Source organism: Macaca fascicularis, chromosome 2, assembly GCF_037993035.2.
Source record: "Macaca fascicularis isolate 582-1 chromosome 2, T2T-MFA8v1.1".
Classification (NCBI taxonomy): domain Eukaryota; kingdom Metazoa; phylum Chordata; class Mammalia; order Primates; family Cercopithecidae; genus Macaca; species Macaca fascicularis.
Genome location: NC_088376.1, coordinates 83,099,938 through 83,124,480, shown reverse-complemented (window position 1 = coordinate 83,124,480; position 24,543 = coordinate 83,099,938). Strand labels below are relative to the sequence as shown.

The following is a 24,543-nucleotide window of genomic DNA, read 5'->3' as shown; positions in this document are numbered from 1 at the left end:
AAATTTTAAAAATTGAATGAGCTGGGCACTGTGGCTTATGCCTTTGATTCCAGCACTTTGGGAGGCTGAGGTGGGAAAATCACTTGAGCTCAGGAGTTCAAGACCAGTCTATGCAACATAGTAAGACCTAGTCTCTACAGAAAAAATTTTAAAAATTACCTGGGTGTGCTGATGCATGCCTGTGGTCCCAGCCACCCGGGAAACTGAGGTAGAAGGATCTCTTAACCTGGGAGGTCAAGGTTGCAGTGAGCCATGGATTGCACCACTGCACTCCAGCCTGGGTAACAGAGCAAGACCCTGTCACCAAAAGAAAAAAAAAATCAGATGAATGTTTTATTTTTTAAAAGTAATGCTTGATAGATTAAAAGTTCTTGGGTTAAATGTCCATCAGTGACAGATTGGATTAAGAAAATGTGGCACATTGGCCAGGCGCGGTGGCTCAAGCCTGTAATCCCAGCACTTTGGGAGGCCGAGACAGGCGGATCACAAGGTTAGGAGATCGAGACCATCCTGGCTAACGTGGTGAAACCCCGTCTCTACTAAAAATACAAAAAACTAGCCGGGCGAGGTGGCGGGCGCCTGTAGTCCCAGCTGCTTGGGAGGCTGAGGCAGGAGAATGGCGTAAACCCGGGAGGCGGAGCTTGCAGTGAGCTGAGATCCGGCCACTGCACTCCAGCCTGGGCGACAGAGCGAGACTCTGTCTCAAAAAAAAAAAAAAAAAAAAAAAAAAAAAGAAAATGTGGCACATATACACCATGGAATACTATGCAGCCATAAAAAAGGATGAGTTTGTGTCCTTTGTAGGGACATGGATGCAGCTGGAAACCATCATTCTTAGCAAACTATCACAAGAACAGAAAACCAAACACCGCATGTTCTCACTCATAGGTGGGAACTGAACAATGAGATCACTTGGACTCAGGAAGGGGAACATCACACACCGGGGCCTATCATGGGGAGGGGGGAGGGGGGAGGCATTGCATTGGGAGTTATACCTGATGTAAATGACGAGTTGATGGGTGCAGCACACCAACATGGCACAAGTATACATATGTAACAAACCTGCACGTTATGCACATGTACCCTACAACTTAAAGTATAATAATAATAAATAAATTAAAAAAGAAAAAAAAAAGAAAAAAAAAGTTCTTGGGTTTAAAGAAAATCTATGTCCATAATTACCATATCTTATAATTTTGTACCAAACTGAAAAGACATGTTGGGCTCGTTTCAGGAACACTGTCTTAAAGAAAATTTAACTGCAGTTATAATAAAAAGAATAAAACACATTTTATCTAAGTATGCCAATCACTGGTTTCACATTTTTTCTTGTGGGATAACTCCCAAGCTCTGTACGATTCCTGGAGAAGAGGTTACCTTGGGACACAGATGACAACAGATCGTGGCAGGAGACCTTTTGATTTAGATCATGTAAATGCTTTCATTCTAATTCTAAAAATTGTATAAAATGGTAATCTCAGCAGATAGAGAAATGTAAAGATTAGCACAAGGCAGAGGCCAGCAATCATTTTGAGCCTGAGCATGTGCCCTGGAAAAGAGAGGAAGGAAGAAGGAGACTTAAAGAAAAATGAGAGTGAAAACGGACTGGGCCATACTGGGAACAGTTTAATATAAGGTTCTGTCTAACCTCATCTGGGGGCCACTCAGGGTCAAAAAACGATCAAGCCCAGGGTGAAGTCTAAGTCAAACATGCAGGGGAATCCCTCAGCATTCTTAAGTTTGAAAGCTTGCCATTTTCAAAAGATAACCAATGAGAAAAATGATGTGTGTTTGTGCACAATATATAATAATTCAAAATCTATAAAGTCACATAGAGGATAGGTAAAGTCAGTGCTAAATAGAGCCAGCATTTCTAGTGGACTAGTCATGATTTTAGCCAGTTCTTTCATGTGCAGATGAGGAAACTGAAGCCCAGAAGGATCTTCTCCTTTTAAAGGATTTGCCAAGCACAAAATAAAAGGGGTTATGTCCCAAACGACCAAGAAGCTATAGGTCCAATTCCAGCATAACTGATACCACCATAGTATAAAGTTCTCTTTACACACACATACACACACTAAGCCCTAACCACAATTCTTATTTCTGACAGTATTCACTGCTGCAAAATCTACAACGATACAATTTATAGCAGCTCTTGAAGTTCACAGTGATGAAATACAAACTACAAATCCCAAATTCTCAAAAAGTAAAGTGTCTTGTCACTAGCGAAGCATATCAGGCTTCCTCGGGGCCTTCTTGCCAGACCCTGAGACCCAGTTGTGAGCAGACGAGGCTTCTCCTAACTGTCCTTCATGCTGAGGAGGGACCAGGGGGTGAAGGAGGAGGGGCTTATGCAGCAGACAAAAACAAGAAAAGGAACGTAGAGGTACATCACTGCTGTGACCCAGCTACATGGTACATTCGTACTCTGCTTTTAAAGGTACAAGCAGCTTTATAGCAATCACAAACATTTTGAATTTTTTTTTTTTTTTTTTTTGAGACGGCATCTCACTCTGTCACTCAGGCTGGAGTGCCTTGGCGCCATCTCGGCTCACTGCAAGCTCTGCCTGCCAGGTTCATGCCATTCTGCCTCAGCCTCCTGAGTATGTGAAACTACAGGTGCCCACCACTACGCCTGGCTAATACACACACTACTATTTTCTGTTGAATTGTAATTTATTTTCTTTTCCTAGAGCTCATCTGAATTTCTAGCTCAAGCGCATTTCCACACAATAGGAGGGGTTTTAGTTTTGGCACTTCCTGATAACGTGGCCAAATTCAGTGATTTCTCATTATTTCCCCTCTGTATTCAGCATCAGGGTTCTACTCCTGCCTCCTCTCCCTCCACATCCCTTCCTTGATCTTGATGCTATGGGCCCCTGGATCTTTGGAAAGGGGCTTCCAGGCACTGGTGTTGATCTCCCTCGGGCCTATTCTGGCATTGGCTTAATGTAGCTTGGGGATGTCAGCCTTCACCTTCAGACCTGCCTCTCTACCACTTCTCCTCTGCTCCTGCCACATCGCATAGCTGCTGGACGACATGCTCCACATTGCTCTGGAGTTCACCTGAAAGCAAGGCTCAGATCCTCCTGGCTCTCATATCCTCACATTGAAAAGAGAGTGGGGTCTATCCTGTTTTCCCCACAATTCAGCTTGAGGCCGAAGGACTGATTTTTTGCCCTAAGTCTTGCTCTTATTTCTCTACACTCCTGCCTCCGCTTAGAGAATCTCTCTCCAGTTCCCCAAATCTAAAAGAAGTTGATGTTTTTGTGTCCTGCTTCTCACCACTCTTCCGGGGTGAGAGTGCCACCCCGGGAGCAATGCCTGCTTTGTTTCTCCGGTCACAGAGTGGGGGAAGTTAACACATTTAAAGGGAAAAATGATATAATGTTTTGTAGCATTGGCCTGCCACATTTTTATTGTCTTATAACATTACATTGGGGTCATTTAACACAGTACCAGCAGTATCGTGCTATTGAGCCTTCATAGTGGTCATTTTTAGTGGCTGCAAGATGATCATTCCATTGAATGGCTATAACATAATGTAGTTAACCATCCCTTTATTATTGGACATTTATTTCCAATTTTTAGCTATTATACATAGCACTGCCATAAGAGTTAGTGAATTTTGAAGAAAAACGTTTAACAAGAAGCCTGAGAATGCTGTTTTATAGAAATTGAACTAATGTGGATGAAGTGGTTGCTGGCATGATGGGTAGTTATCCGGGGCTTAGTGCCCACTAGCCATTATCTTGCTTTTAAGATCATATATATTTTATACACTAGGGGCTCAGATTCTTACCCTAAGCTGATTGCTATCATTTCCCCAAACCCCATGTTGTGAGGATTCAGTATTTCCGAAGGGCATTAGATTCCTCAGCAGCTGGAACTCTTGTCCTCTGTGGATTGGATCAAGGAGGCAGATTGGACATAGTGTCCCATGGAATCTTCTGTGCTTTGGCTTACATTCAACCACAATTTTGCATTTGAAATTCCAGAGCCCTTTTTTCTACAGCAGCGAAAATCTAAATAGTTTCCACAAGTTTGCTGAACACAGTTCAAAATTTTCATCATTCAGGAAATTTATGAGCTACTATATTGTAAAATAGGAAAGGGTTTGAAATGGAGCTAAGAGAGTCCTAAAAACAAGAAAATGTGAATATTCTGATTCCTACAAACTAAAATTTGCAAGAATGTCTTGTAATATTTTTATAGGACATTTCTCAATATCCTACATATGAGATCTCCCTTGTAAAATCATTTTTGCTTAAAAAAAGGATAAAATAGAACTGTCCCTTACAAACATCATCACAAACATTTGTGTCAAAAGACCAGCAATACCACTTGTAAGATTTTTCCAACATTACTTTTGTTAGTCAACATAAATATCAAAATATTTATTTTGAAATAGAAACAAAATTAGAAGCAATTTAAATGCCTGTCAATAGAGAACTGGTTTAAATATTAAAGTACAGATACATGGTAGAATATTAAATATTAAAGTACAGATACATGATCCCTGTTCTTAAAAAGTAAGTATGTTCTGATGTGGAAGGATTTCCAAGATACCCTGTTAAATGGTAAAAATCATGTTCAGAAAAGTGTTTAAAGTGTTTATAGTATTCTAATATTTGTGTAGAAGGAAAAAGTACATATATTCTTACAAATTCATACACTATTTCTAAAAGAACATGGAGGAAACTGTTAACAGGAGTTGCCCTCAGGATGAAGGAGTGAGAGAGAATTTTTTCACTGTATAATCATCTACCTCTTACATTTTGTACTATGAGCATATGTTACTCATTTGAAAGTAATCTATTTGGTGGTTCCTCAAAATGCTAAACATAGAATGACCACATGACCCAGCAGTTCCATTCCTGAGTATAGTCCCCAAAGAACTGAAAACAGGGACTCACAGATACTGTATGCTAATACTGATAGCAGTATTATTCACAATAGCCAAAAGGTGGAAACAGCACAAGTGTCCATCAGCAGGTGAATGTGATATGTACATACCATGGAATATTATTCAGTCTTAAAAAGGAGGGAATTCTGACACATGCCACAACATGGGTGAACCTTGAAGATGTTATGCTAAGTGAAACAAGTCAGACATAAAGGACAAGTATTGTATTATTCTAATTACATGCAAAATCCAGAACCACCAGATTCATAAAGACAAAGCAGATTAGAGGTTACCAGGGGGTGCAGGCAGGGAAAAACAGGGTAGTTATGACTGGATAGTCACCGAGTTTCTGTCTTGGATGTTGAAAAGGTTTGGGATAGATCATCATGATAGTTATACAATATTGTGTATGTAATTGATGCCATTGGACTATACACTTAAAAATGGGGGCTGGGCGTGGTGGCTCACACCTGTAATCCCAACACTTTGGGATGCCGAGGTGGACCGATAACCTGAGGACAGGGGTTCGAGACCAGCCTGACCAACATGGAGAAACCCCGTCTCTACTAAAAATACAAAAGTATACAAAATTAGCCAGGCATGGTAGCACATGCCTGTAATCCCAGCTACTCAGGAGACTGAGGCAGGAGAATTGCTTGAACCCGGGAGGCAGAGGTTGTGGTGAGCCAAGATCACACCATTGCGCTCCAGCCTGGGCAACAAGAGCGAAACTCCATCTTAGGAAAAAAAAAAAGGGTAAAATGGCAAATTTTATATTATATATATTTTACCACAATAAAATGTAATTTAATTTAAAGAAAATATAACTTTATTTAAAGAAAAAAGTATGTAATATATTATATACATTTTACAAATAAAATGTAATTTAATTTAAAGAAAAAAACTCCTGTTCAGCTTAGCCTCTTCTCTACCAGAAACTTCCCCAGAAACATTTTTCCAACCTGATCCCATCCTCCTAAAGCAAATAATACCACGTGTATAGCATGTGCCAGGGTTCTTGATTGAGCACTATCAAAACCAGAAAGATATGTGGACAGGCATCCTGTGTTTCCAAGGAGCTTATCACGTAGCCTAGAGAGCAGATGTGTGTATCACTATCGTGTGAAGCAGAAAGAGTGCTGAACAGGCATCCTAGCCATGTGCTGTGAGTGCCGAGGCAAGAATAAACCAACTCGGACTGGAAGGGCCAAGATGGCTTGGCAGAGGAAGTAGCCGATAAGGTGACCTAGAAGAAGTGGGATTCATTGGAGGCCCGGAAGGCTGATAAGCCAAGCTTTATTAGTAGGAAGGTGTACCTCTGAACAAAGGTGGTAGTCTCCTGTCACTGGGCTGTGGTTATGGGAGGATTATACTGTAAGGCAGTATAATCCTGAATTCTGAAAAGGCAGTTGAGGCCAAATGACATCCATTTTTAAGTGTCCAGTTTAATTTATTTTGAGTTTTAAATGTTGGCTGTGGGGAAATAGCTTAATAGCTTAGGTTTTTTGTTTGTTTGTTTGTTTGTTTGTTTCTGTTCTTTTTCACTATCCTGCTCACCATATAGGGATATGAGCCTTTTATTCTTATCAAGCAGCAAACTTGAACAGTTTACATTTTTTAATGTTTTCTTTCCAACTCAAACTATGTTTGCCATCTAGTGATTAATCTATGCCATTACATCAACCTACTTAATTTCCTTGTTTCTTAGCAAGGCAGCCAAACTGTCACAGGCCTCCAAATTCTGTTGTTGGTAGTCATTTTTGCCCTGAACTTCTCTCCCCACTTGCCCTCACGTATACATCGACATTCAGAGACATCAGTAATAAAATCTGATCCCCCAAAGAGTACTATAATATTCACATGAGAGAAAATTTTAGTTGGTTAGAAGAAAATGCACTTTAGAAATGAGAAGTTTAAGTAGATCGGACTTGAAAATTAACCAATAACAACACACGTTTGTGTGACTGTAGTCCTCCCAGATATCCCGGCGAAATTCATTGATCACAGTGTATGTCACATTCCTTTCGAGGCTTTTTCTTCTTCCTGTATATCCTATAAATAGAGACAAGAATGTTAATAGCTTTTGATTCTGAATAAATGGTACCTATTTGGAGCATACTTCAAATTTCTGACTTTCTGAATGCCTGTCAAAGAGGGAAACCTACACTTTCTTCTTCTATTGTTATATCATTGAGTAGAATTCATTTTCCGTCAAAGGTTGTCGTTAATCACTTGAGACAGTGGGACATGAAATACTGTGTTGTATGTGCAGGGGGCTTAAATGTACATATTGGCCACTCAGAATTCTTTTTTTTTTTTTTTGAGACAGAGTCTCGCTCTGTCGCCCAGGCTGGAGTGCAGTGGCGCCATCTCTGCTCACTGCAAGCTCTGCCTCCCGGGTTCACGCCATTCTCCTGCCTCAGCCTCCCGAGTAGCTGGGACTACAGGCGCCCGCCACCACGCCCGGCTAATTTTTTGTATATTTAGTAGAGACGGGGTTTCACCGTGTTAGCCAGGATGGTCTCGATCTCCTGACCTCGTGGTCCACCTGCCTCGGCCTCCCAAAGTGCTGGGATTACAGGCATGAGCCACTGCGCCCGGCCGGCCTCTCAGAATTCTTAAAGGGCCTAGAGTAACATTTTACAGCTGAAAACTCAGAGTTTCTAAGTAGATAATGATGACTTCTGTTTTGGAAAATATAATAGATCCAGTGTGTCTTTTTGCCCCTGAGATCTTGGCTATGAGAACTGATTTACTCAACAATTATTAACTGAATGTCTACTATTTCCATGACTCTAGCTAGGTACTGTGTTAACTATTAAGATAACATCTTTTTTCAAAACTTTGTTATAGCCTCCTCTCCCTGCCTCTTTCCGTGGGATCCAAGCAAGGATTTCTTACACTGCATTTTGTCCTACGAGCGATTATGCTGTAGAGAGACAATGGGTACAATTTCTACTTTACTGCCAAGTTCAGCTTGTTATTCAGGCTATGAAGCGATAGCCTGGATGACAACTTCTGTCCTCCAGTCCAACAGCACCCCCCTCCCAAGTCCTGAAATGTGACAGAACGTGTTGACGTGTTGTAGGAAGCCATTCACTCAATCTCAAAAACCATGTGAATTGCTTGGCTGTCATTTAAAGCTGATACTACCTTTTATTTTTTGGGTGAATTTCTCTGCATCTGACCTTTGCAGGGAAAACCAGAAATACCGGGTATATGTCGTGATACCGCTTCTGCCAGGGTTCGAAGGAGACATTTCAACCGGCGGAGGAAATGCTCTACAGGCAATCATGCACTTCAACTACAGGTGCCAAAACTCTAAATGGTCTGTTTTGAGCTTTGGATCATGCGTGTAAGCTGATGAAGAGAATGGCAGTGTTTCTCTGCCTCCATTCAGTGGAATGGGGAACGAATGAACACTTTATCTTACTTTCAAATCTTGGCCTGTTTGCTAGTTGGTAAAATTCAAATGGAGTCTACAATGATAAATGATTGGCCTAAGACACATGGCAAACATAAACGAACTAAAATATTAGTCCCTCTTGTATAGTTATTGTCTATTTCTATATATGTATAATGTTGATTGAAACTTATCTTTAAGTGGTTAAATAGCTATTGAGATTTACATGTACTTTGCAGTAAATAGAGAAAAAATAAATGCCTGAAATGGTATGATTTGCTTGTGTTTGGTTATGATTTTTTAGGCAGCAAGTCCTTCAACAAGGTTGATAATGATAGCTTCTGTTAGTAAATACATTTCCGGAATTTTGTTTTCTCTACCACATCTTTGTTAAAATTTTAGGGAAAGTTTTGTGCTTGATATTTTTAAAAGCTGAGTTTTTATATGTATTTAAAAGGGCACACTTGGGTTCCTCTTAAGGCTTCAGATATGGTCAGTGGAGCATTGTGAAAAGGGCTAGAAAGTGCTAGCTGGTGGCTGGGGGGAGCACAGGCTAGAGAGCCTGCATAGAAAGGGCTGGAAAGGCACCTCTGACCTTCTTTCAGGGTCACTTAACCAAAATCTCTTATTTTTGTGAACCACCTGTAGTTTCTCACCTTTCTAATCAAACCCTTTTGAAAGGTGGGAGAGGACGAACGATACCTTACATAGAACCCTTGGTAAGTAAAGCAGATTAGGGGTCAGGGCCTTGGTCAAATCAGGGGTGGAGGCTTAGATGCCCTCCTGCTTGGGCCCCTCCCCAGATGCTCCTGCTGGAGGATCTGTGCACAGTTTGAGTGCACCATTGTAGTGGAAATTTTTTTTTTAATGCTCTTTTTTCTCACTGATGTTTCAGACTTGTATCTGTTTATCTGCCAGCATTTCAAGGATATATTTTGTTTGTTTCCTTCAGGGTGCTTTGCCTTGTTGCAGTACAAGAGAGCTTTAACTGTGCTTTGGCCTATATACTTGGACTGAAGATTTGCACATTTCTAATATTATCTGATTTACAAAATGATAAAAAAAAAAAAAAGCTTTTCAAGTATTTAAGGCTCTGACATAATGTTTAATTGAATTTTATCAATTTCATTCACCATTCTAATATTATTTTTGCAATATTGTCAATTGTAATTGTTTTCTATGACTATTTTCTTGCCTTCGAACCAGCTGAACGAAGTAACACATTTGGCTTTTGTTCAGAAACAAAATCTATAACCTTTTACTATGCAAAAACATCTCTATTTGCTGGCATCATCTTTAATAATATCAGCATTTCTCAGGCATAAGTATACTCTTTATTACTCTCATAGAACAAGCAGATGAAGCATAGAATTTTTGGTTTTGTCAGATTTTATAATTCATGAACGATTATCAGAGTCTTAAGAAACAAAATCATTAGCAGAGTCCTTTATCTGAGACTATATTTTTCATTTTTAAGTGGTTTTGCTGACTTTAGAGACAGCCCATTCTAATAGTTTAATTCGTAAATTATTCTGCTAAGTGCTTGCCCTTTTCACCTCTGAGAGCAATGTGATTCTGTAAGTATTCTTATCTACTGATGCATTCTAAATTTATCTTTGCTGTTATCCAGTTTTGTAAGAGGGAAAGTTCATTCATGACCCATCGTTTTTCAATAGCCTCTCTTTCTAAAATCTGACATAACTTTTCCATTTACCCAACTCAAAACAACTATCATGTCCCATTAGTAACATTACAAAAGTGATATTCATGTAACTTTTTAGCATTTAGAAATATACGTAGCATCTTCTCATAGAAGCACTTGTTCTGTTTTTACTTGTGTTAGAATTAAACCTACAGATACTACATGGGATTGGTTGTTTTGAAACCTCTGTAATTATTTTTTTCCTTTACATATTTTCAGAACCATGTGCAGAGGAGAAAATTCCATCCTTGGACAGTTAAAAGCAGAGCGTAAGTAACTGCTTTTTTTCTCATATGGTTGTTTTTTATTATGAAGGCGAGGTATCAGTAATCATTAATGTTTCACAGTGTGATTATAGAACTCTATTTATAAAAGGTACCCCACAAAATGTTCACCTGTAATAAAGCATTTATTCTCATTAAGTTGCCCAAACCATTATTCAAATGAAGACACCAAGACTAAATAGGTAATAAAAACTGAGCATCTTTATAATTTCTATTTATTTTTGTTTATAATTATTTTGATAATAACAATCATGAGATATTATAGTTGTTTGTTCTTCTTTATCTACTGAATGCAATTTTTTATACTTTTCAAAGACGCTTTCACAGATGTCTTCTTTTTTTTTTTGAGACTGGGCTTCATTCTTGTTGCCCAGGCTGGAGTGCAATGGCATGGTCCCAACTCACTGCAACCTCTCCCTCCTGGGTTCAAGCAGTTCTTTTGCCTCAGCCTCCCAAGTAGCTGGGATTACAGGCATGCACCACCACGCCCAACTAATTTTTTTTTGTACTTCTAGTAGAGACAAGGTTTCACCATGTTGGCCAGGCCTGTCTGAAACTCCTGACCTCGGGTGATCCGCCCGCCTCGGGCTCCCAAGGTGCTGGGATTACAGGTGTGAGTCACCATGCCCGGCCTCAGATGTCTTCTTAATTGATTCTTCTACCTAGTTCTTGGCTACAATATATTGTAACTAGAGGTTTACGTATCTATATCTCCCTGAACTATGGGTTCAGCATATAGTGGGCACTCAATATTGCCCTATATCTCTGTGCAATCAAAACAAACTAAACTGGAGTCAGAACCCAAGTTGTATGACTTCCAGTTCAAGTTGGGTCCAGATTGTGAAAACTTGGACAGCCACACTAAAAAGGCTATGTTTTATCCAGAAGGCAAGAAGAGTTTGGTGGACACCTCTGAGCCCCTGGAGCAAACTCATCAAACTGACATTTATATGAAGATTCATTTACTGTTGGTAAACAGGGTAGAGATGGTGGCAGGCAAGAGACAAAGGTACATTGGTAATGGAAAAGGAGGGTCATGTGTGGATAAGATTGTGAGGGAAGACTTGAGGGAATGTGGGAGCTGGAGAGGAAGGGAAGTGTCAGCTAATTCTGAGTTTCAATCCAGCGGACCAAGAGAATGGAGCTGCCACAGGAGGTCTGGAAAAGGCAGAAGGACTCGTCCTAATCATGTGATGCCCTTCAGAGAGAATATAAACCTCAACTGAGTTTTTTGAAGGAAGATTTTATTTTATACTGGTAGCCTCCCAAATGGGGTGCACTGGATGATGTACTGGAATGTGGGTAGAAAATAATAGACTTTCCAAGTCTGTATATTTTTAGTTTAAAAGTAAGAAATTAGGACATCAGCAGGAATGGCAGAGGAAGGATCTCCAAAAATACAGTCCTACATAAAAGCAACAAAATACTGACAAAAGTTGTCACAATCAACTTCTTTGGACGGGGAAATTAAAGGCTTGTAACAATCCAAGGAGTGTTTAATGAAGAAAAACAGCTGAATCTTGGTAAGAATAGCAAGCTGTGTGGCATTTTAACTTGCCGTATACCCATCTCCCTCTTCTCAGCTCCAGAATAGTCTTAAAAGCCAACAGCTGCTCAAATCAGGGTGAAAACCAGCAGCCTAGCAGGCATTGGAGGGAGCAGATCAGGGTTGAGGCTCCCATGTCCCAACAATTCTCACAGTATTGTCATTATGTGACCCGTCTGGCACTTCCCTTTAAACTCCCATTCTAAGTACTTATATTTATTTCACCTGACTCAGACCTTGCTCAGTGCAAGTAGCCTTTTTAAAAAACCTGGGTATTTATGGCCGGTCCCGGTGGCTCACGCCTGTAATCCCAGCACTTTGGGAGGCCGAGGTGGGCAGATCACGAGGTCAGGAGATCGAGACCATCCTGGCTAACACGGTGAAACCCCGTCTCTGCTAAAAATGCAAAAAATTAGCCAGGCGTGGTGGAGGGCGCCTGTAGTCCCAGCTACTCGGGAGGCTGAGGCAGGAGAATGGCGTGAACCCGGGAGGCGGAGCTTGCAGTGAGCTGAGATCGCACCACTGCACTGCAGCCCAGGCGACAGAGCGAGACTCCATCTAAAAAAAAAAAAAAAAAACCTGAGTATTTATCAAAAACAATCAGCAACATTTATTTAGCATCACAGCTAACTGAAGCGGCAGTAACAGTTGAGTGAGCAAGAAGCTGACTAAAAATCTTAAGAGGAAAAGCTGAGGAAGGAGATCCCCTAGTGGGCACTAGAAACCTCCAACGTATCCCTGGGAATCTGAAAGGTCATGGGTACGTAGAGGGCTGTGCCCATGCCCAGGGCAATGCGCATGCTCAGGAAAGGATTGAGACGGCCCTAAGCTCTCACCTCTAGCTGACCTTGAGGCTTTGTGCAAGCAGAAAGTGAAGCCTAAGACAGAGTTATAAACTGCATGCCGGAGCATGTAAGGCCTGTGGCCCTCACACACATACGCAGAGCTCCTCAGTGAAGTGTAAGAAACTCATTTGGTACAGGCATTTAAGGAATTGTATAAAGTATGTTCTCTGGCCACAGTGGAATGAAATTATAAATAATAAATTATTTATAAATAATATATTATTTATAATATAATAAATTTATAATATAATATAATAAATTTATAATATAATAAATATAATATAAATAATAAATAAATAAATTTATAATATAATAAATAATAAATTATTTATAAATAATAAAAGGAAATGTTGGGAATTCACAGATAGGTAGAAATTATACAAAATACTTCTAAATAAGCAAAGAATCAAAGAAGATACTTCAAAGGACAGTAGAAAATATTTTGAGATGAATGAAAATGAAAACAACATATCCAAACTTATGAAAGGCAGCTATAGCAATGCTTATAGGGAAATTTATAACTATAAACATTTATATTATTTAATAGAAAATAAGAAATCTCAAATCAATAACCTAACCTTACATTTTAGGAAAGTAGAAAAAGAAGAGAAAAATAAACCCAAAACAAGCAGAATAAAAGAAATAACAGATTGGAGGGAAAATAAATGAGATAATAGAAAAAAATAGAGAAAATTAGTGAAGGCAAAAGTTAGCTTTTTGAAAAGATCAACAAAATTGACAAACCTTTTAGGTGGACCAAGTAACAAATAGAGAAGACTCAAAGCACCAAAATCAGAAATAGAGGAGACATTACTACTGACTTTACAGAAATAAAATGGAGTGTAGAATACTATTAACAGTTGTATGCCAACAAATTAGCCCAGATAGATGGATAAATTCCTTTAAAGACACTGTATGAGTCAGGGTTACCTAGAGAAACAGAACCAATAGGAGATATATATATATAAATTAAGAAATTATATAAATATAACTTCTCAGCCTCCATAATTACCTGAGCCAATTCCTCATGATAAATCTTTTCATATATATAAAAGATACATGTATGAATATATATTTTATATATTTACATATTATATGCATATATATTATTTAATATATATTAAATAAAATATTTATTAAAAATAAAATATATAAATATGTGTTATATCTATATAATTATAGATAATATTTTAAATAATATATAAATAAGTAATTTATATATTATATAGTTATATAGCCATCTATATAATATATAGATATATATCTTTTATCTATATGAAAAGATGTATATATAATAAAATATATATTTATACATTATTTATATATTATAAATATATAGATATATATTTTTATGTGCTATATATAAACAATATATAAAATTTTATATTATATATTATATATTTTTATATATCTATCTTTCATATATATATGAAAAGATTTATTATGAGGAATTGGCTCAAGTAATTACGGAAGCTGAGAAGTTCCACAATCTGCAAGCTGGACACCCAGGAAAGCTGGGTATGTAATTCTCATCCAAGTCTGAAGGCCTGAGAATCAGAGGAGCCAATGTTGTTAATCACAGTAAAAGGGTAAGAGCAGACCGAGATTCCAACAGAAGCAGAAAAGCAAGAATCAAAAGGCATGAATTCCTCTTCCATCTGTCTTTTGATCTCCTCTGGTGCTCAGTGGATTAGATGATGCCCACCAACATTGGGGAGGGCAATCTACTTTAATGAATCCACGGATTCAAATGCAAATCTCATCCAGAAAACCCCTCACAGATACACTCAGAAACAATATTAAATGGACATCTCTTGGCCCAGTGTTGATATGTACCATTAATGGTATTGTATTAAAGACACAAACTCCCAAAACTGATTCTAGAAAAAATTGAAATTATAAATAGAGCAATAACAAGTAAAGAGATTAATTTAGCAATCAATAATTTTCCTACAAAGAAAAGCCCAGGCCCAGTGGCTTTGCTAGTTAGTTCTACCATCCGCAATAGAATTAACACTAATCCTTCGTATACTTCCCCCCAAAAATAGATAGGAGAAAGGAATACAGTTACATGTTGCATAATGACATTTCAGTCAACAACAGATTGCAGCATGATGGTGGTCCTGTAAGATTATAATGGAGCTGAGAAATTCCTATCACCAAATTATGCCACAGTCATACTCATGTCATGGTACAATTCCTTTATTTTTAAATAAATTTAAAAATTTAATGTAACCTAAGTGTACAGCATTTATAAGTCCACAGTAGTGCACAGTAATAATTTAGGTCTTCACATTTATTCACCACTCACTTACTGACACCCAGAGCAATTTCATTCATGGTAAGTGCTCTATGTAAGTGTATCATTTTTGGTCTCTTATACCATGATTTTACCATGCCTTTTCTATGCTTAGATTCACAAATACTTGCCACTAAGTTGCACTTGCCTACAGTATTCAGTACAGTATCATGCTGTACAGGTCTGTAGCCTAGGAGCAATAAGCTATACCATATAGCCTGGGTATGTAGTAGACTATATGATTAGTGTAGTAGGTTTGTGTGATTAAACTTTATGATGTTCAAACAGTGACAAAATCACCCAATGACACATTTTTCAGAACGTATCCCCATCATTAAGCAATGTATTACTATACTTCCCAACACATTCTATGAGTCCAGTATTATCCTGATACCAAAACCAGAGTCATTATAATAAAGGAAAAGGACCAGGTGCGGTGGCTCACACCTGTAATCCCAGCACTTTGGGAGGCCGAGGTAGGAGGATCACGAGGTCAAGAGGTCGAGAGCATCCTGGCCAACATGGTGAAACCCCATCTCTATTAAAAATACAAAAATTAGCTGGGCGTGGTGGCCTGCAACTGTAGTCCCAGCTACTCAGGAGGCTGAGGCACGAGAATCGCTTGAACCTGGGAGGCGGAGGTTGCAGTGAGCCGAGATTGCGCCACTGTACTCCAGCCTGGGCAACAGAGTGAGACTCCATCTCGAAAAGAAAGCCACAGATCAATCAGATCAATATTCCTTGTGAATGTACACACAAAATTCCTCAGTGAAATACTACTAAACTGAATCCAACAATATAAAAAGGATTATACATCGTGACCAAATGGGATTTTTCCCAGGAATGCCTGGTTGGTTTTAACATCTGAAAATCAATCAATGTGATGCACCATGTTAATAGAACAAAGGACAAAAACCGCAAATAATCATCTCATTAGACACAGAAAAATTATTTGGCAAAATAATTAAAACAAAACAAAAAAACCTCAACAAACTAGGAATACATGGAAACTTCCTCAGCCATATAAATGGTATTTGTAGATGTCACATATAACTGACATCATACTTAATGGTGAAATACTGAAAGCTTTCTCCTCTATGATCAGTGACGAGATGAGAAAGTTCACTCTTGTCAACATTGTACTGGAGGTTTTAGTCACAACAATTGAGCAAGACAAATACATTTTTTTAAAGGGAAAGGAACAGGAAGAATAAAACTACCTCTTTTTATAGATGACATGATCTTGTATGCAGGAAATTCAAAGGAATTCACACATACTATTACAGATAATAAATTAGTCTAGCAATGTTTCAAGATACAAGATGAATATTCAAAAATCAATTCACTTTTATACTCTAACAATGAATAAACTGAAAATGAAATTAAGAAAATAATTCGATTTGAAATAGCATCAAAAGAATTAAATATTTAGCAATAAATTTAATAAAGGCAGTGGAAGATACATATGCTGAACATAATAAAATATTGAAAGAGATTAAGGAAGATCTAAATAAATAAGAAGATACTCTGTTAATGGATTGAAAGACTTGGCATTGTTAAGATGGCAGTACTCTCCAAATTTATCTATACATTCAACACAATCCCTATCAAAATCCCAACTACCTTTTTGCAAAAAATTGATAAATCCTAAAGTTCATTTGAAATTTCAAGGCATTTAGCATTGCCAAAACTATCTTGAATAAGAACAAATTGGAGGTGTCACATACGTGATTTCAAAACTTGCAGCAAACCTACAATAATAGTGTGACTTACAGATCAACTGAATAGAGTTGAGAGTCTAAAAATAGTTCTTATGATTATGGTCAATAAAATTTCAGCAAGGTGGTGCCAAAACAATTCAATGGAGAAAGAATAGTCTTTTCAACAAATGGTGCTGGAAAAACTAGATATCCACGTGCAAAAAGAAAAAAAAAAAAGTTGAACCCCTACCTCATATCATATACAAAAATTACCTCAAAAGGGATCAAAGGCCTGAATATAAAAACTAAAACTATACATTTCCCAGAAGAAAATAATAGGCACAAATCATTGTGACCATGGCTTCTTGGATTTTACACCAAAAGCACAAGCAAACATATAAAAAGAGATAATTTGGATTTCATCAAACATGAAAGCTCGAAAGCCTTTGTGCTCCAATGAACATTATCAAGGAAGTGAAAACACCCCACAGAATGGGAGAAAACTGTTTGCAAATCATATATATAAGGGACTAGTGTACAGAATGTATAAAGAATTCTTACAATTCAATAATAAAAATAAAAATAACTCAAAAAATAAAAAATGGGCCAAGGATCTAAACAGGTGTTTTTCCAAGTAGATATTCAAATGGCTGATAAGTACGTGAAAGAAAACTCAATATCACTAATCACTAGAAATTCAACTCAAACCCACAATACAACCTCACACCTTCACATTCACTAGGATGGCAATAATAATAATAAAGTATTGGCAAGGATGTGTAAATAGTGGAACCTTAGCACATTACTGTTGGGAATGAAAAATGGTACTATTTCTTTGGAAAGCCGGTTTGGCAGTTCCGCAACAGTTAAATGTAATTACCCTATAACCCAGCAGGTCTACTCCTTAACATTTACTCAGACATTAAAAACAAAAGTCCACACAAAAATTTGTACACGAATGTTTATAGCAGCATTATTCAGAAAGCCAAATGTCCATTAATTGATGAATGTAGCAACCAAATGGGGTGTATCCATACAGTGGAGTATTATTTAGATGTAAAAAGGCTTGAACTGACACATGCTGCATCACAGATGAACCCTGAAGACCTTACGCTAAGTGAAAGAAGCCAGGCATAAAAGGCCACATATTGTCTGGTTTCATTTTTATAACATGTCTTCAATAGGCAAATCCATAGAGCCAGTTAGTAGAATAATAGGGTGTAGGGGAGAGTGGAATGGGGTGTAACTGTTAATGAGTATAGGGATTTTTGGGGGGGTGATAAAAATGTCTTGAAATTAGGTAGTGGTGATGGTTGTACAGCCTTGGGAATGTACTACTTATAAAACATACTGATTTGTACACTTTAAAGAAGAGAATTTTATAGTATAAAATTTATAAATTTTAAGAATTTTTAAATGATTTGGAAACTTTAAATACAAATTTAAAACAGTGACAAATTAAAAATAGTGACAAGTTTTAATACATGTATATAACTTCAAAATGTACATATACTGGTGTTGTGTGTTCAGCAATTTTTCACTGATGGTCTGCTCAACCTGCAAAACTTTTGAAAACAACTTTAGACAAAAGATATGTACATCACCAATAACGAATACTTCCAAAAGTTGTATCTCATTGTATGTAGGACAGGGATTTGCCGGAGTATTATCTCTGTCTCTGTTTTCTGAAGGCCTAAAATGAAGATGACAGTGAATGAGTAAATTTATAAAAGATATATTGATAAAGTAAAATCGGGAAAATCATTCAGCGCTGGCAGTGGCTTGTAAAAAAGCACAGGTGAGGATATAGGAGAAGAAACAAAAAATCAAAACAAGCCTATTACGTTTTCAACAGTAAAAATGTCCTGGGCTTATTATAAGGTATTTCCTTTGGCTCTAGACCCTTTTCCTGCCTTTGCCTATTCAAGGGTACAAATTGGATTTTAACACAAGAAGTAATTTCAATGCAAAGCCTGTTTGTAAAAAGATTTCCAAGTACCTTGGGAACAGTCAAAAATAAGGCATCTCAGTGGGGAAAATGTTCATATGCTAGACAAAGAGAAAAGATTAATTACATAATGCCTGTTTCTAAAGTACAAGGTTGTATTGTTGGCTTTGTTTTAGTATATGTAGTGGGTTTTAAATACATGAACTAGCTAATCTCTAATTGGATAGAGAAATATAGTTCTCTACTGTTTTAATTATTTAGAATAACAAAACTGCTGCTATGAATATGTTAAAATTCCTGAAAAGAAAACCAGCAACTATTAGTATGTAATTATCTGATACACCAGTCTTCAGAGATTTAATGTTTAATTTAAAGCATTTCTTTATCGTTTTTATAATTTTTGTTAATTTCGGTATTAGCAGCCAATTTAGTATGATTTAAGGGCCAGAAGTTTTCAATCAGGATTAGATATGTACATATACCAAGTGCTACCAGTTTTTAAGTAACAAAAGCCTGTAACAATTCTTGATGTCCTTTCACGAAATTTTCTTATAAATATCGAGTCTATTGTATTGAATTTCTCTTCTTTTTTTTTTTTTTAATTATACTTTAAGTTCTGGGGTACACGTGCAGAACATGCAGTTTTGTTACATAGGTATACACGTGTCATGGTGGTTTGCTACACCCATCAACCCATCACCTACATGAGGTATTTCTCCTAATGCTATCCCTCCCCCAGCCTCCCATTCCCCTGACAGGCCCCGGTGTGTGTGATGCACACACCAATGATCACAACAGGTATGTCCTGGGATCTGAATAAATCTCCAGGTTCTCAGATACCTCCATGACATTATATAATTTGGGACTCTTTCTTATACTTGTTTATCTATTTCTTCACATTAATGCTTATATATGCTCCTGGTTTGCTTATATTTTCTTCAAAAAGCATATGTTTCTCTGGTATATCCTCATAACATAAATTAACATCACCAACTTTGTACCTATTACATGTTGAGCCAGTTTTTTTCACAGAATAAAGTACTGGCTGAAATATTTTCTCTATTTGTTTTTTCTTCTTTCCATATAGAGTTCATGGTGAATTTATTCACATCATAAATGGGCGTCCCCATAGCATTTGGCAGGCCACACTCGCATTTGTCCAAAATGTCCACTTTCTGGCTAGGAACCATTATCTTTCTTTTAGATCATGTTACTGGTACCAACTGTTAGCTCTCTTCCCAAGGCCATTTTTCACGAAGAAATAAAGATTTAATTACTTCATAAGAATTATTGCATAGTCAAGGATGAGTGGGAAGTAGGTATGGACTGTGGGCTGACAGGCTATCTTACTAAGTGATGTTTTGCTGATACTCTCTAGGCCTGCTTTGACATGGCACATAGATGTGCTTTAGAAAATTACAAATATGACATGGCCTAAACCTTCAAGCTGCTGACAGCTAGTCAGTATCATTAATCTTAAAAAAAATTAATTTTGAAATAATTTCAAATTTATAGAACAACTTCCAGGACTGCCATATATCCTTCATCCTAATTTCCCAGATGTTGTAATAATTTTACTTTCTTTGCTTCATCATTCTCTCTTAATAGAAAGATACATTGATATATAGATGTTGGATTTTTTTTTTTTTAACTCTGAGTCGTTTTGGAATAAGTTGCAGCCATGATACCAATTTCCCCCTAAATATGTATGTATGTTTCTGAGAAAACAAGGACATTCTCTTAAGCAAGTATAGTTCAATTATCAAAATAAATGAACATTGATATAATACTGTTATCAGTTTATAGAACTTATTGAAATTTTGCCAGTTGTCTTAGGAATGTTCATAGCAAAAGAGGGAAGAAGGCTTTTTCCTAGGCTAGAATTCAGTTCACAATCATTTGTGACATTAAGTTGTCATGTGTCTTTATTTTTCTTTAATATGAAATTATCTTTCAATCATTTTGATTGGGGGGTGGCAGAGCTTTCTGATCTTGATGTTTTTGAAGAGTACAGGCCAGTTGCTCTGTAGATTGTCCCTCAATTTGGGTACATCCGTTGTTTTCTCGTGATTAGATTTAAGTTATACTTTTTTGGAGCAGTATCACAGAAGTGAGGTTGTGTTCTTACTGTAACATAGCAGGAACAACCTTACTGGTTATATTAACTTTGATCACTTAGTGAAGGTGGTGTCTGCCAGAATTCTCCACTATTTTCCCCTTCATAATTAATAGTATTTTGTAGGAAAACACTTTAGGTGTATATAAATATCCTGCTTCTTATCAACCATTGACCTCCTGGTTTTAGCATGCGTTAATCATTCTCTGAATCAATTATTGTGATAGTTACCAAATGCTGACTTTCTGATTCCATCATTTTTTTCTACATTTATTAGTTTCTTTTAAATTAATTAGTTGGAATTTTACTGTAAGGAAAGTTTTCCCTTTTTCCCCGTTTATGTACTTATATTAGTATGGATTTACAGCTTCTTTTATTCAATGAGTTAAGATCTTGGAGTTCAGCTTGCCCAGGTTTGGCCAATGAGGGCCTTTTAAAGGTGGCTTGATGTTTTTTGGACATGTCCCCAATAATCGTCTTCTTTTACTGGCACAACAAGGTGTCCCAGACTCATATATTCCCAACACTAGCCCTGCAATCAGCCATTTCTCCAAGGAACCTAGGTTATTTTAGTGAAAAATTGTATTTATAAAGCAAACTCTGGGTGCTAGATGTGATCATTGCTACTAGAATATCACTACTTTGGGCCTCTGTACACACACACAAACCTGTTCTCTCTCTTTCTTGCCATATGGATACCTCCAATTCCAATCCCACAACATAGGATTCCTTCTAGTCATCCCTCTCTTTATGTTTATACCTCCTTTCTTTCACAGTGAGAAACACAGCTCCCTAATCCGCAGCATATTTATGTATTTCCTCAACCTTTCAATACACAGAAAATAATTTTGGGATTGCTGGCCCATACCACTGTGAAAAATGAATCTACTTACTAGAGTTTAACAATTGCTTATAGTGTTTTTTGCCTTTAGCCTAAGGGTGTACACTCAAATGTCTGTGATCAGAAGTAGTTGGATTATGTTGTTAACTTCATTTGCTTGGATTATGTTATTAACTTCATTTGGTTTGGTTCATTTGCTTTGGTTTATATTACATTTCAGGGTTTTTTAAAATCTCTCTTATTTTTTTTTGAATGCATGAGCTATGCTTCCAATAGCCAGAGCTATACAAAAAGTATATTTAGATAAATGCCATTCCTCTATACTTTCAGTTTCTACCCCAACCTTTTATCTTTTTCACCCTGTACTCACCCATCCCCTATTGGTAACCGGTTTCATCAGTTTCTAGGTTAATCTTGTGTTTCTTCTTGGAAAAATGCTTAGATAAGTGTATATTTTCTTATTTCTCCCGATCTCTTTCACAAAAAATATACTGCATATTCTCTTGTTCACCTTTTCTTTTCCATTTAACAGAATATCCTGGAAATCACTCCATATTAATTCACAGAGATCTTCATTTCTTTTTAACACTGCATAGTCTTCCATATGTGGATTCGCCATAGTTTATTCAATCACTTTGTTATGAATGAGCAGTTAGATTAACTTCAACAACAATTTTATGTTTCTAATAGAACTATATGCAATGGGTAACTGTGTATATATTAATATATATACATATATATTCTTATTTGTTGGAGGTATATATTTAGAGTAAATTTCTAGAGTGGGATTGCTGGGTCAGGAGGTAAACACATAGGTAGCTTTGTTAGATATTGCTAAATGACCCTTCAAAAAATTTGTACAAATTTGCATTTTTATCACCAGTATATGAGAGAGTCTGGCTTCAACCCATTCTCACTAACAGAGTATGTTGTCCTACTTTTTATTTTTTGCCAGTCTTATTAGATAAGAAATCATTTCTCAATGTCATTTTTATTTGCATTTCTATCATTATGAGTCCATGGATATCTTTTCAAAGGTACCTTTTGTGTGTGTGAATTGTCTATTCATGTCTTTTGCCCATTTTTCTATTAAGATTTTGATTTTCTTTTCCCTTCAATTATTTAGAGTTCTTTATATGTTAGGATTATCACCTCTTTATCTGTGACATATACCGCAAATACTTTCTCCTAATTTGTCTTTTGCCTTTTGTTTTTTGCTGGTGGTGTTTCGTGTCATGCAAATGTGTTGTTATTTTTTTAATCTAACCAATTTACCAATCTTTTCTTTTCTTTTTTTCTTTTCTTTTTTTCTTTTTTTTTTTTTTGCGTTTGGATACTTACAAAGTCTTTCCTACATTTGAGGTATAGAGGAATTCATGCTTGCTTTCTTCTATCACTTGTCTGGTTTCATTTGCTTACATTTTTATCTCTGATCCATTTGGAGTTTATTCTTGATAAAAAAAATTTTGGAGTTTTATCTTTTTCAGGTGGCTATGGAACTGTACTAGCACCTTTTATTTAAAAGTCCTCGTCCTTATCATTTGAGCTGTTTCCTTTATCATATACAAAATTTCCTTATGTATTTGCATCTCTTTTTGGACTTTCTATCCCATTCACTGGTTTATCTGTCTATTTATCTGCTAGATCTGCACTGTTTTAATTATACAGGCTTTATAGTATGTGTTAATATCTGATAGGGCTAATGACTCATAGCTTTTCTCTTCTGTTTTTCTTAATTTATTCTTGCATGTTTATTTTTTCCATACAAACTACAGGTTATCTAACTCCATGAAAACTTGTTGATATTTTTTCCGTTACAATACATTTGAGATCACATTAAATTTATAAATTAACCTGGGAAGAGTTGACATCTTTATAATGGTGAATTGTTCTATCCCAGAACAAGAGCAATCTTTCCATTTGTTCAAGTCTACTCTTGTGTCTTGATAGTGTTTTAACTTTTTCTTTATAAAAGTTTTGCATATGAACCATTAAGTTTATCTCTTTTATTTTCTTTGTTGTCATTCTAAATGGGGCTTTGTCTGTGATTATATTCTCTAAGTGGTTATTGTTTTGTGTGTATAAAGGCTGTTGATTTCTATATGTTAATTTATATCCTGTTATATTTAATATTTTTATTATTTGATATAATTTTATTACTGATTCTTCAGTTATGTTTTCATAGTATCTGCAAGTGGGGATGACTTTACTTTTTATATGATTTCTCTTACACAACTGTATTGGCTGATACTTCCAAGGCAATGCTAAATAGTATTGAAATTATTATACACACATATACATATAAATGTATAATACATATATTATATATTTTTTCAGCATGTTAAGAAAGTATTCATCATTTCCTACTTTCTTCATTGCTTTTATCAGGAGTGGATACTGAATTGTGTCAAAAGCTTTCCAGCATCTGTTAAGATAATTATTTTTCTCCCTAGATTGGTCAATTTAATGTCTAATAATGGATTTCCTTATATTGAGCAGACTTGCATCCTGGAATACATCTCACTTGGTCATGGTGTATTATTTTCTTAGTGTATACTAATCTTAAATAATTATCAAAGCTCTATGGCAGTGTCATTCAAAAACAATATCCCCTAGGGAACTTACTGAATTGATTTCTGCTGAATCAGAATTCTGGGAATAGTCACAGGAATCTGCTTTAAACAAGTTCCATAGAGGTGGTCTTCATGCACTCTGAGAACCACTGGTCTACTATATTGTTCAATGTGAATTTTAGTGGAAATTACTATAAAAAAATACTTACTTTAGCAAAGGACTTGCTCCATGATTCCTTTGAAAAGCTGCTTTGTATCTTAAACTTATAAATTCTAGATCATGATCCAGCTGTAGGAGAGTAGATGATACAGAGAAATTAAAAGGTAAAATATTTTTTAGTTTCAGCTGGCACCTGAATAGTCATTTATCCACTCACACA

General features: G+C 36.6%; 1 protein-coding gene across 9 annotated transcripts in view; it reads left to right on the top strand.

Annotated features, from left to right (window-relative positions):
* The window catches only part of PLD1 (phospholipase D1), a 205,492-nt gene that overhangs the window by 159,764 nt on the left and 21,185 nt on the right, over nt 1-24,543 (top strand). For all 9 annotated transcript variants that reach the window (XM_065540177.2, XM_005546385.5, XM_045386628.3 and 6 more), the window contains 2 exons: nt 8,103-8,216; nt 10,231-10,280. In XM_065540177.2, coding sequence (XP_065396249.1) covers nt 8,103-8,216; nt 10,231-10,280 — 164 coding nt within the window. The remainder of the gene's footprint in view (nt 1-8,102; nt 8,217-10,230; nt 10,281-24,543) is intronic.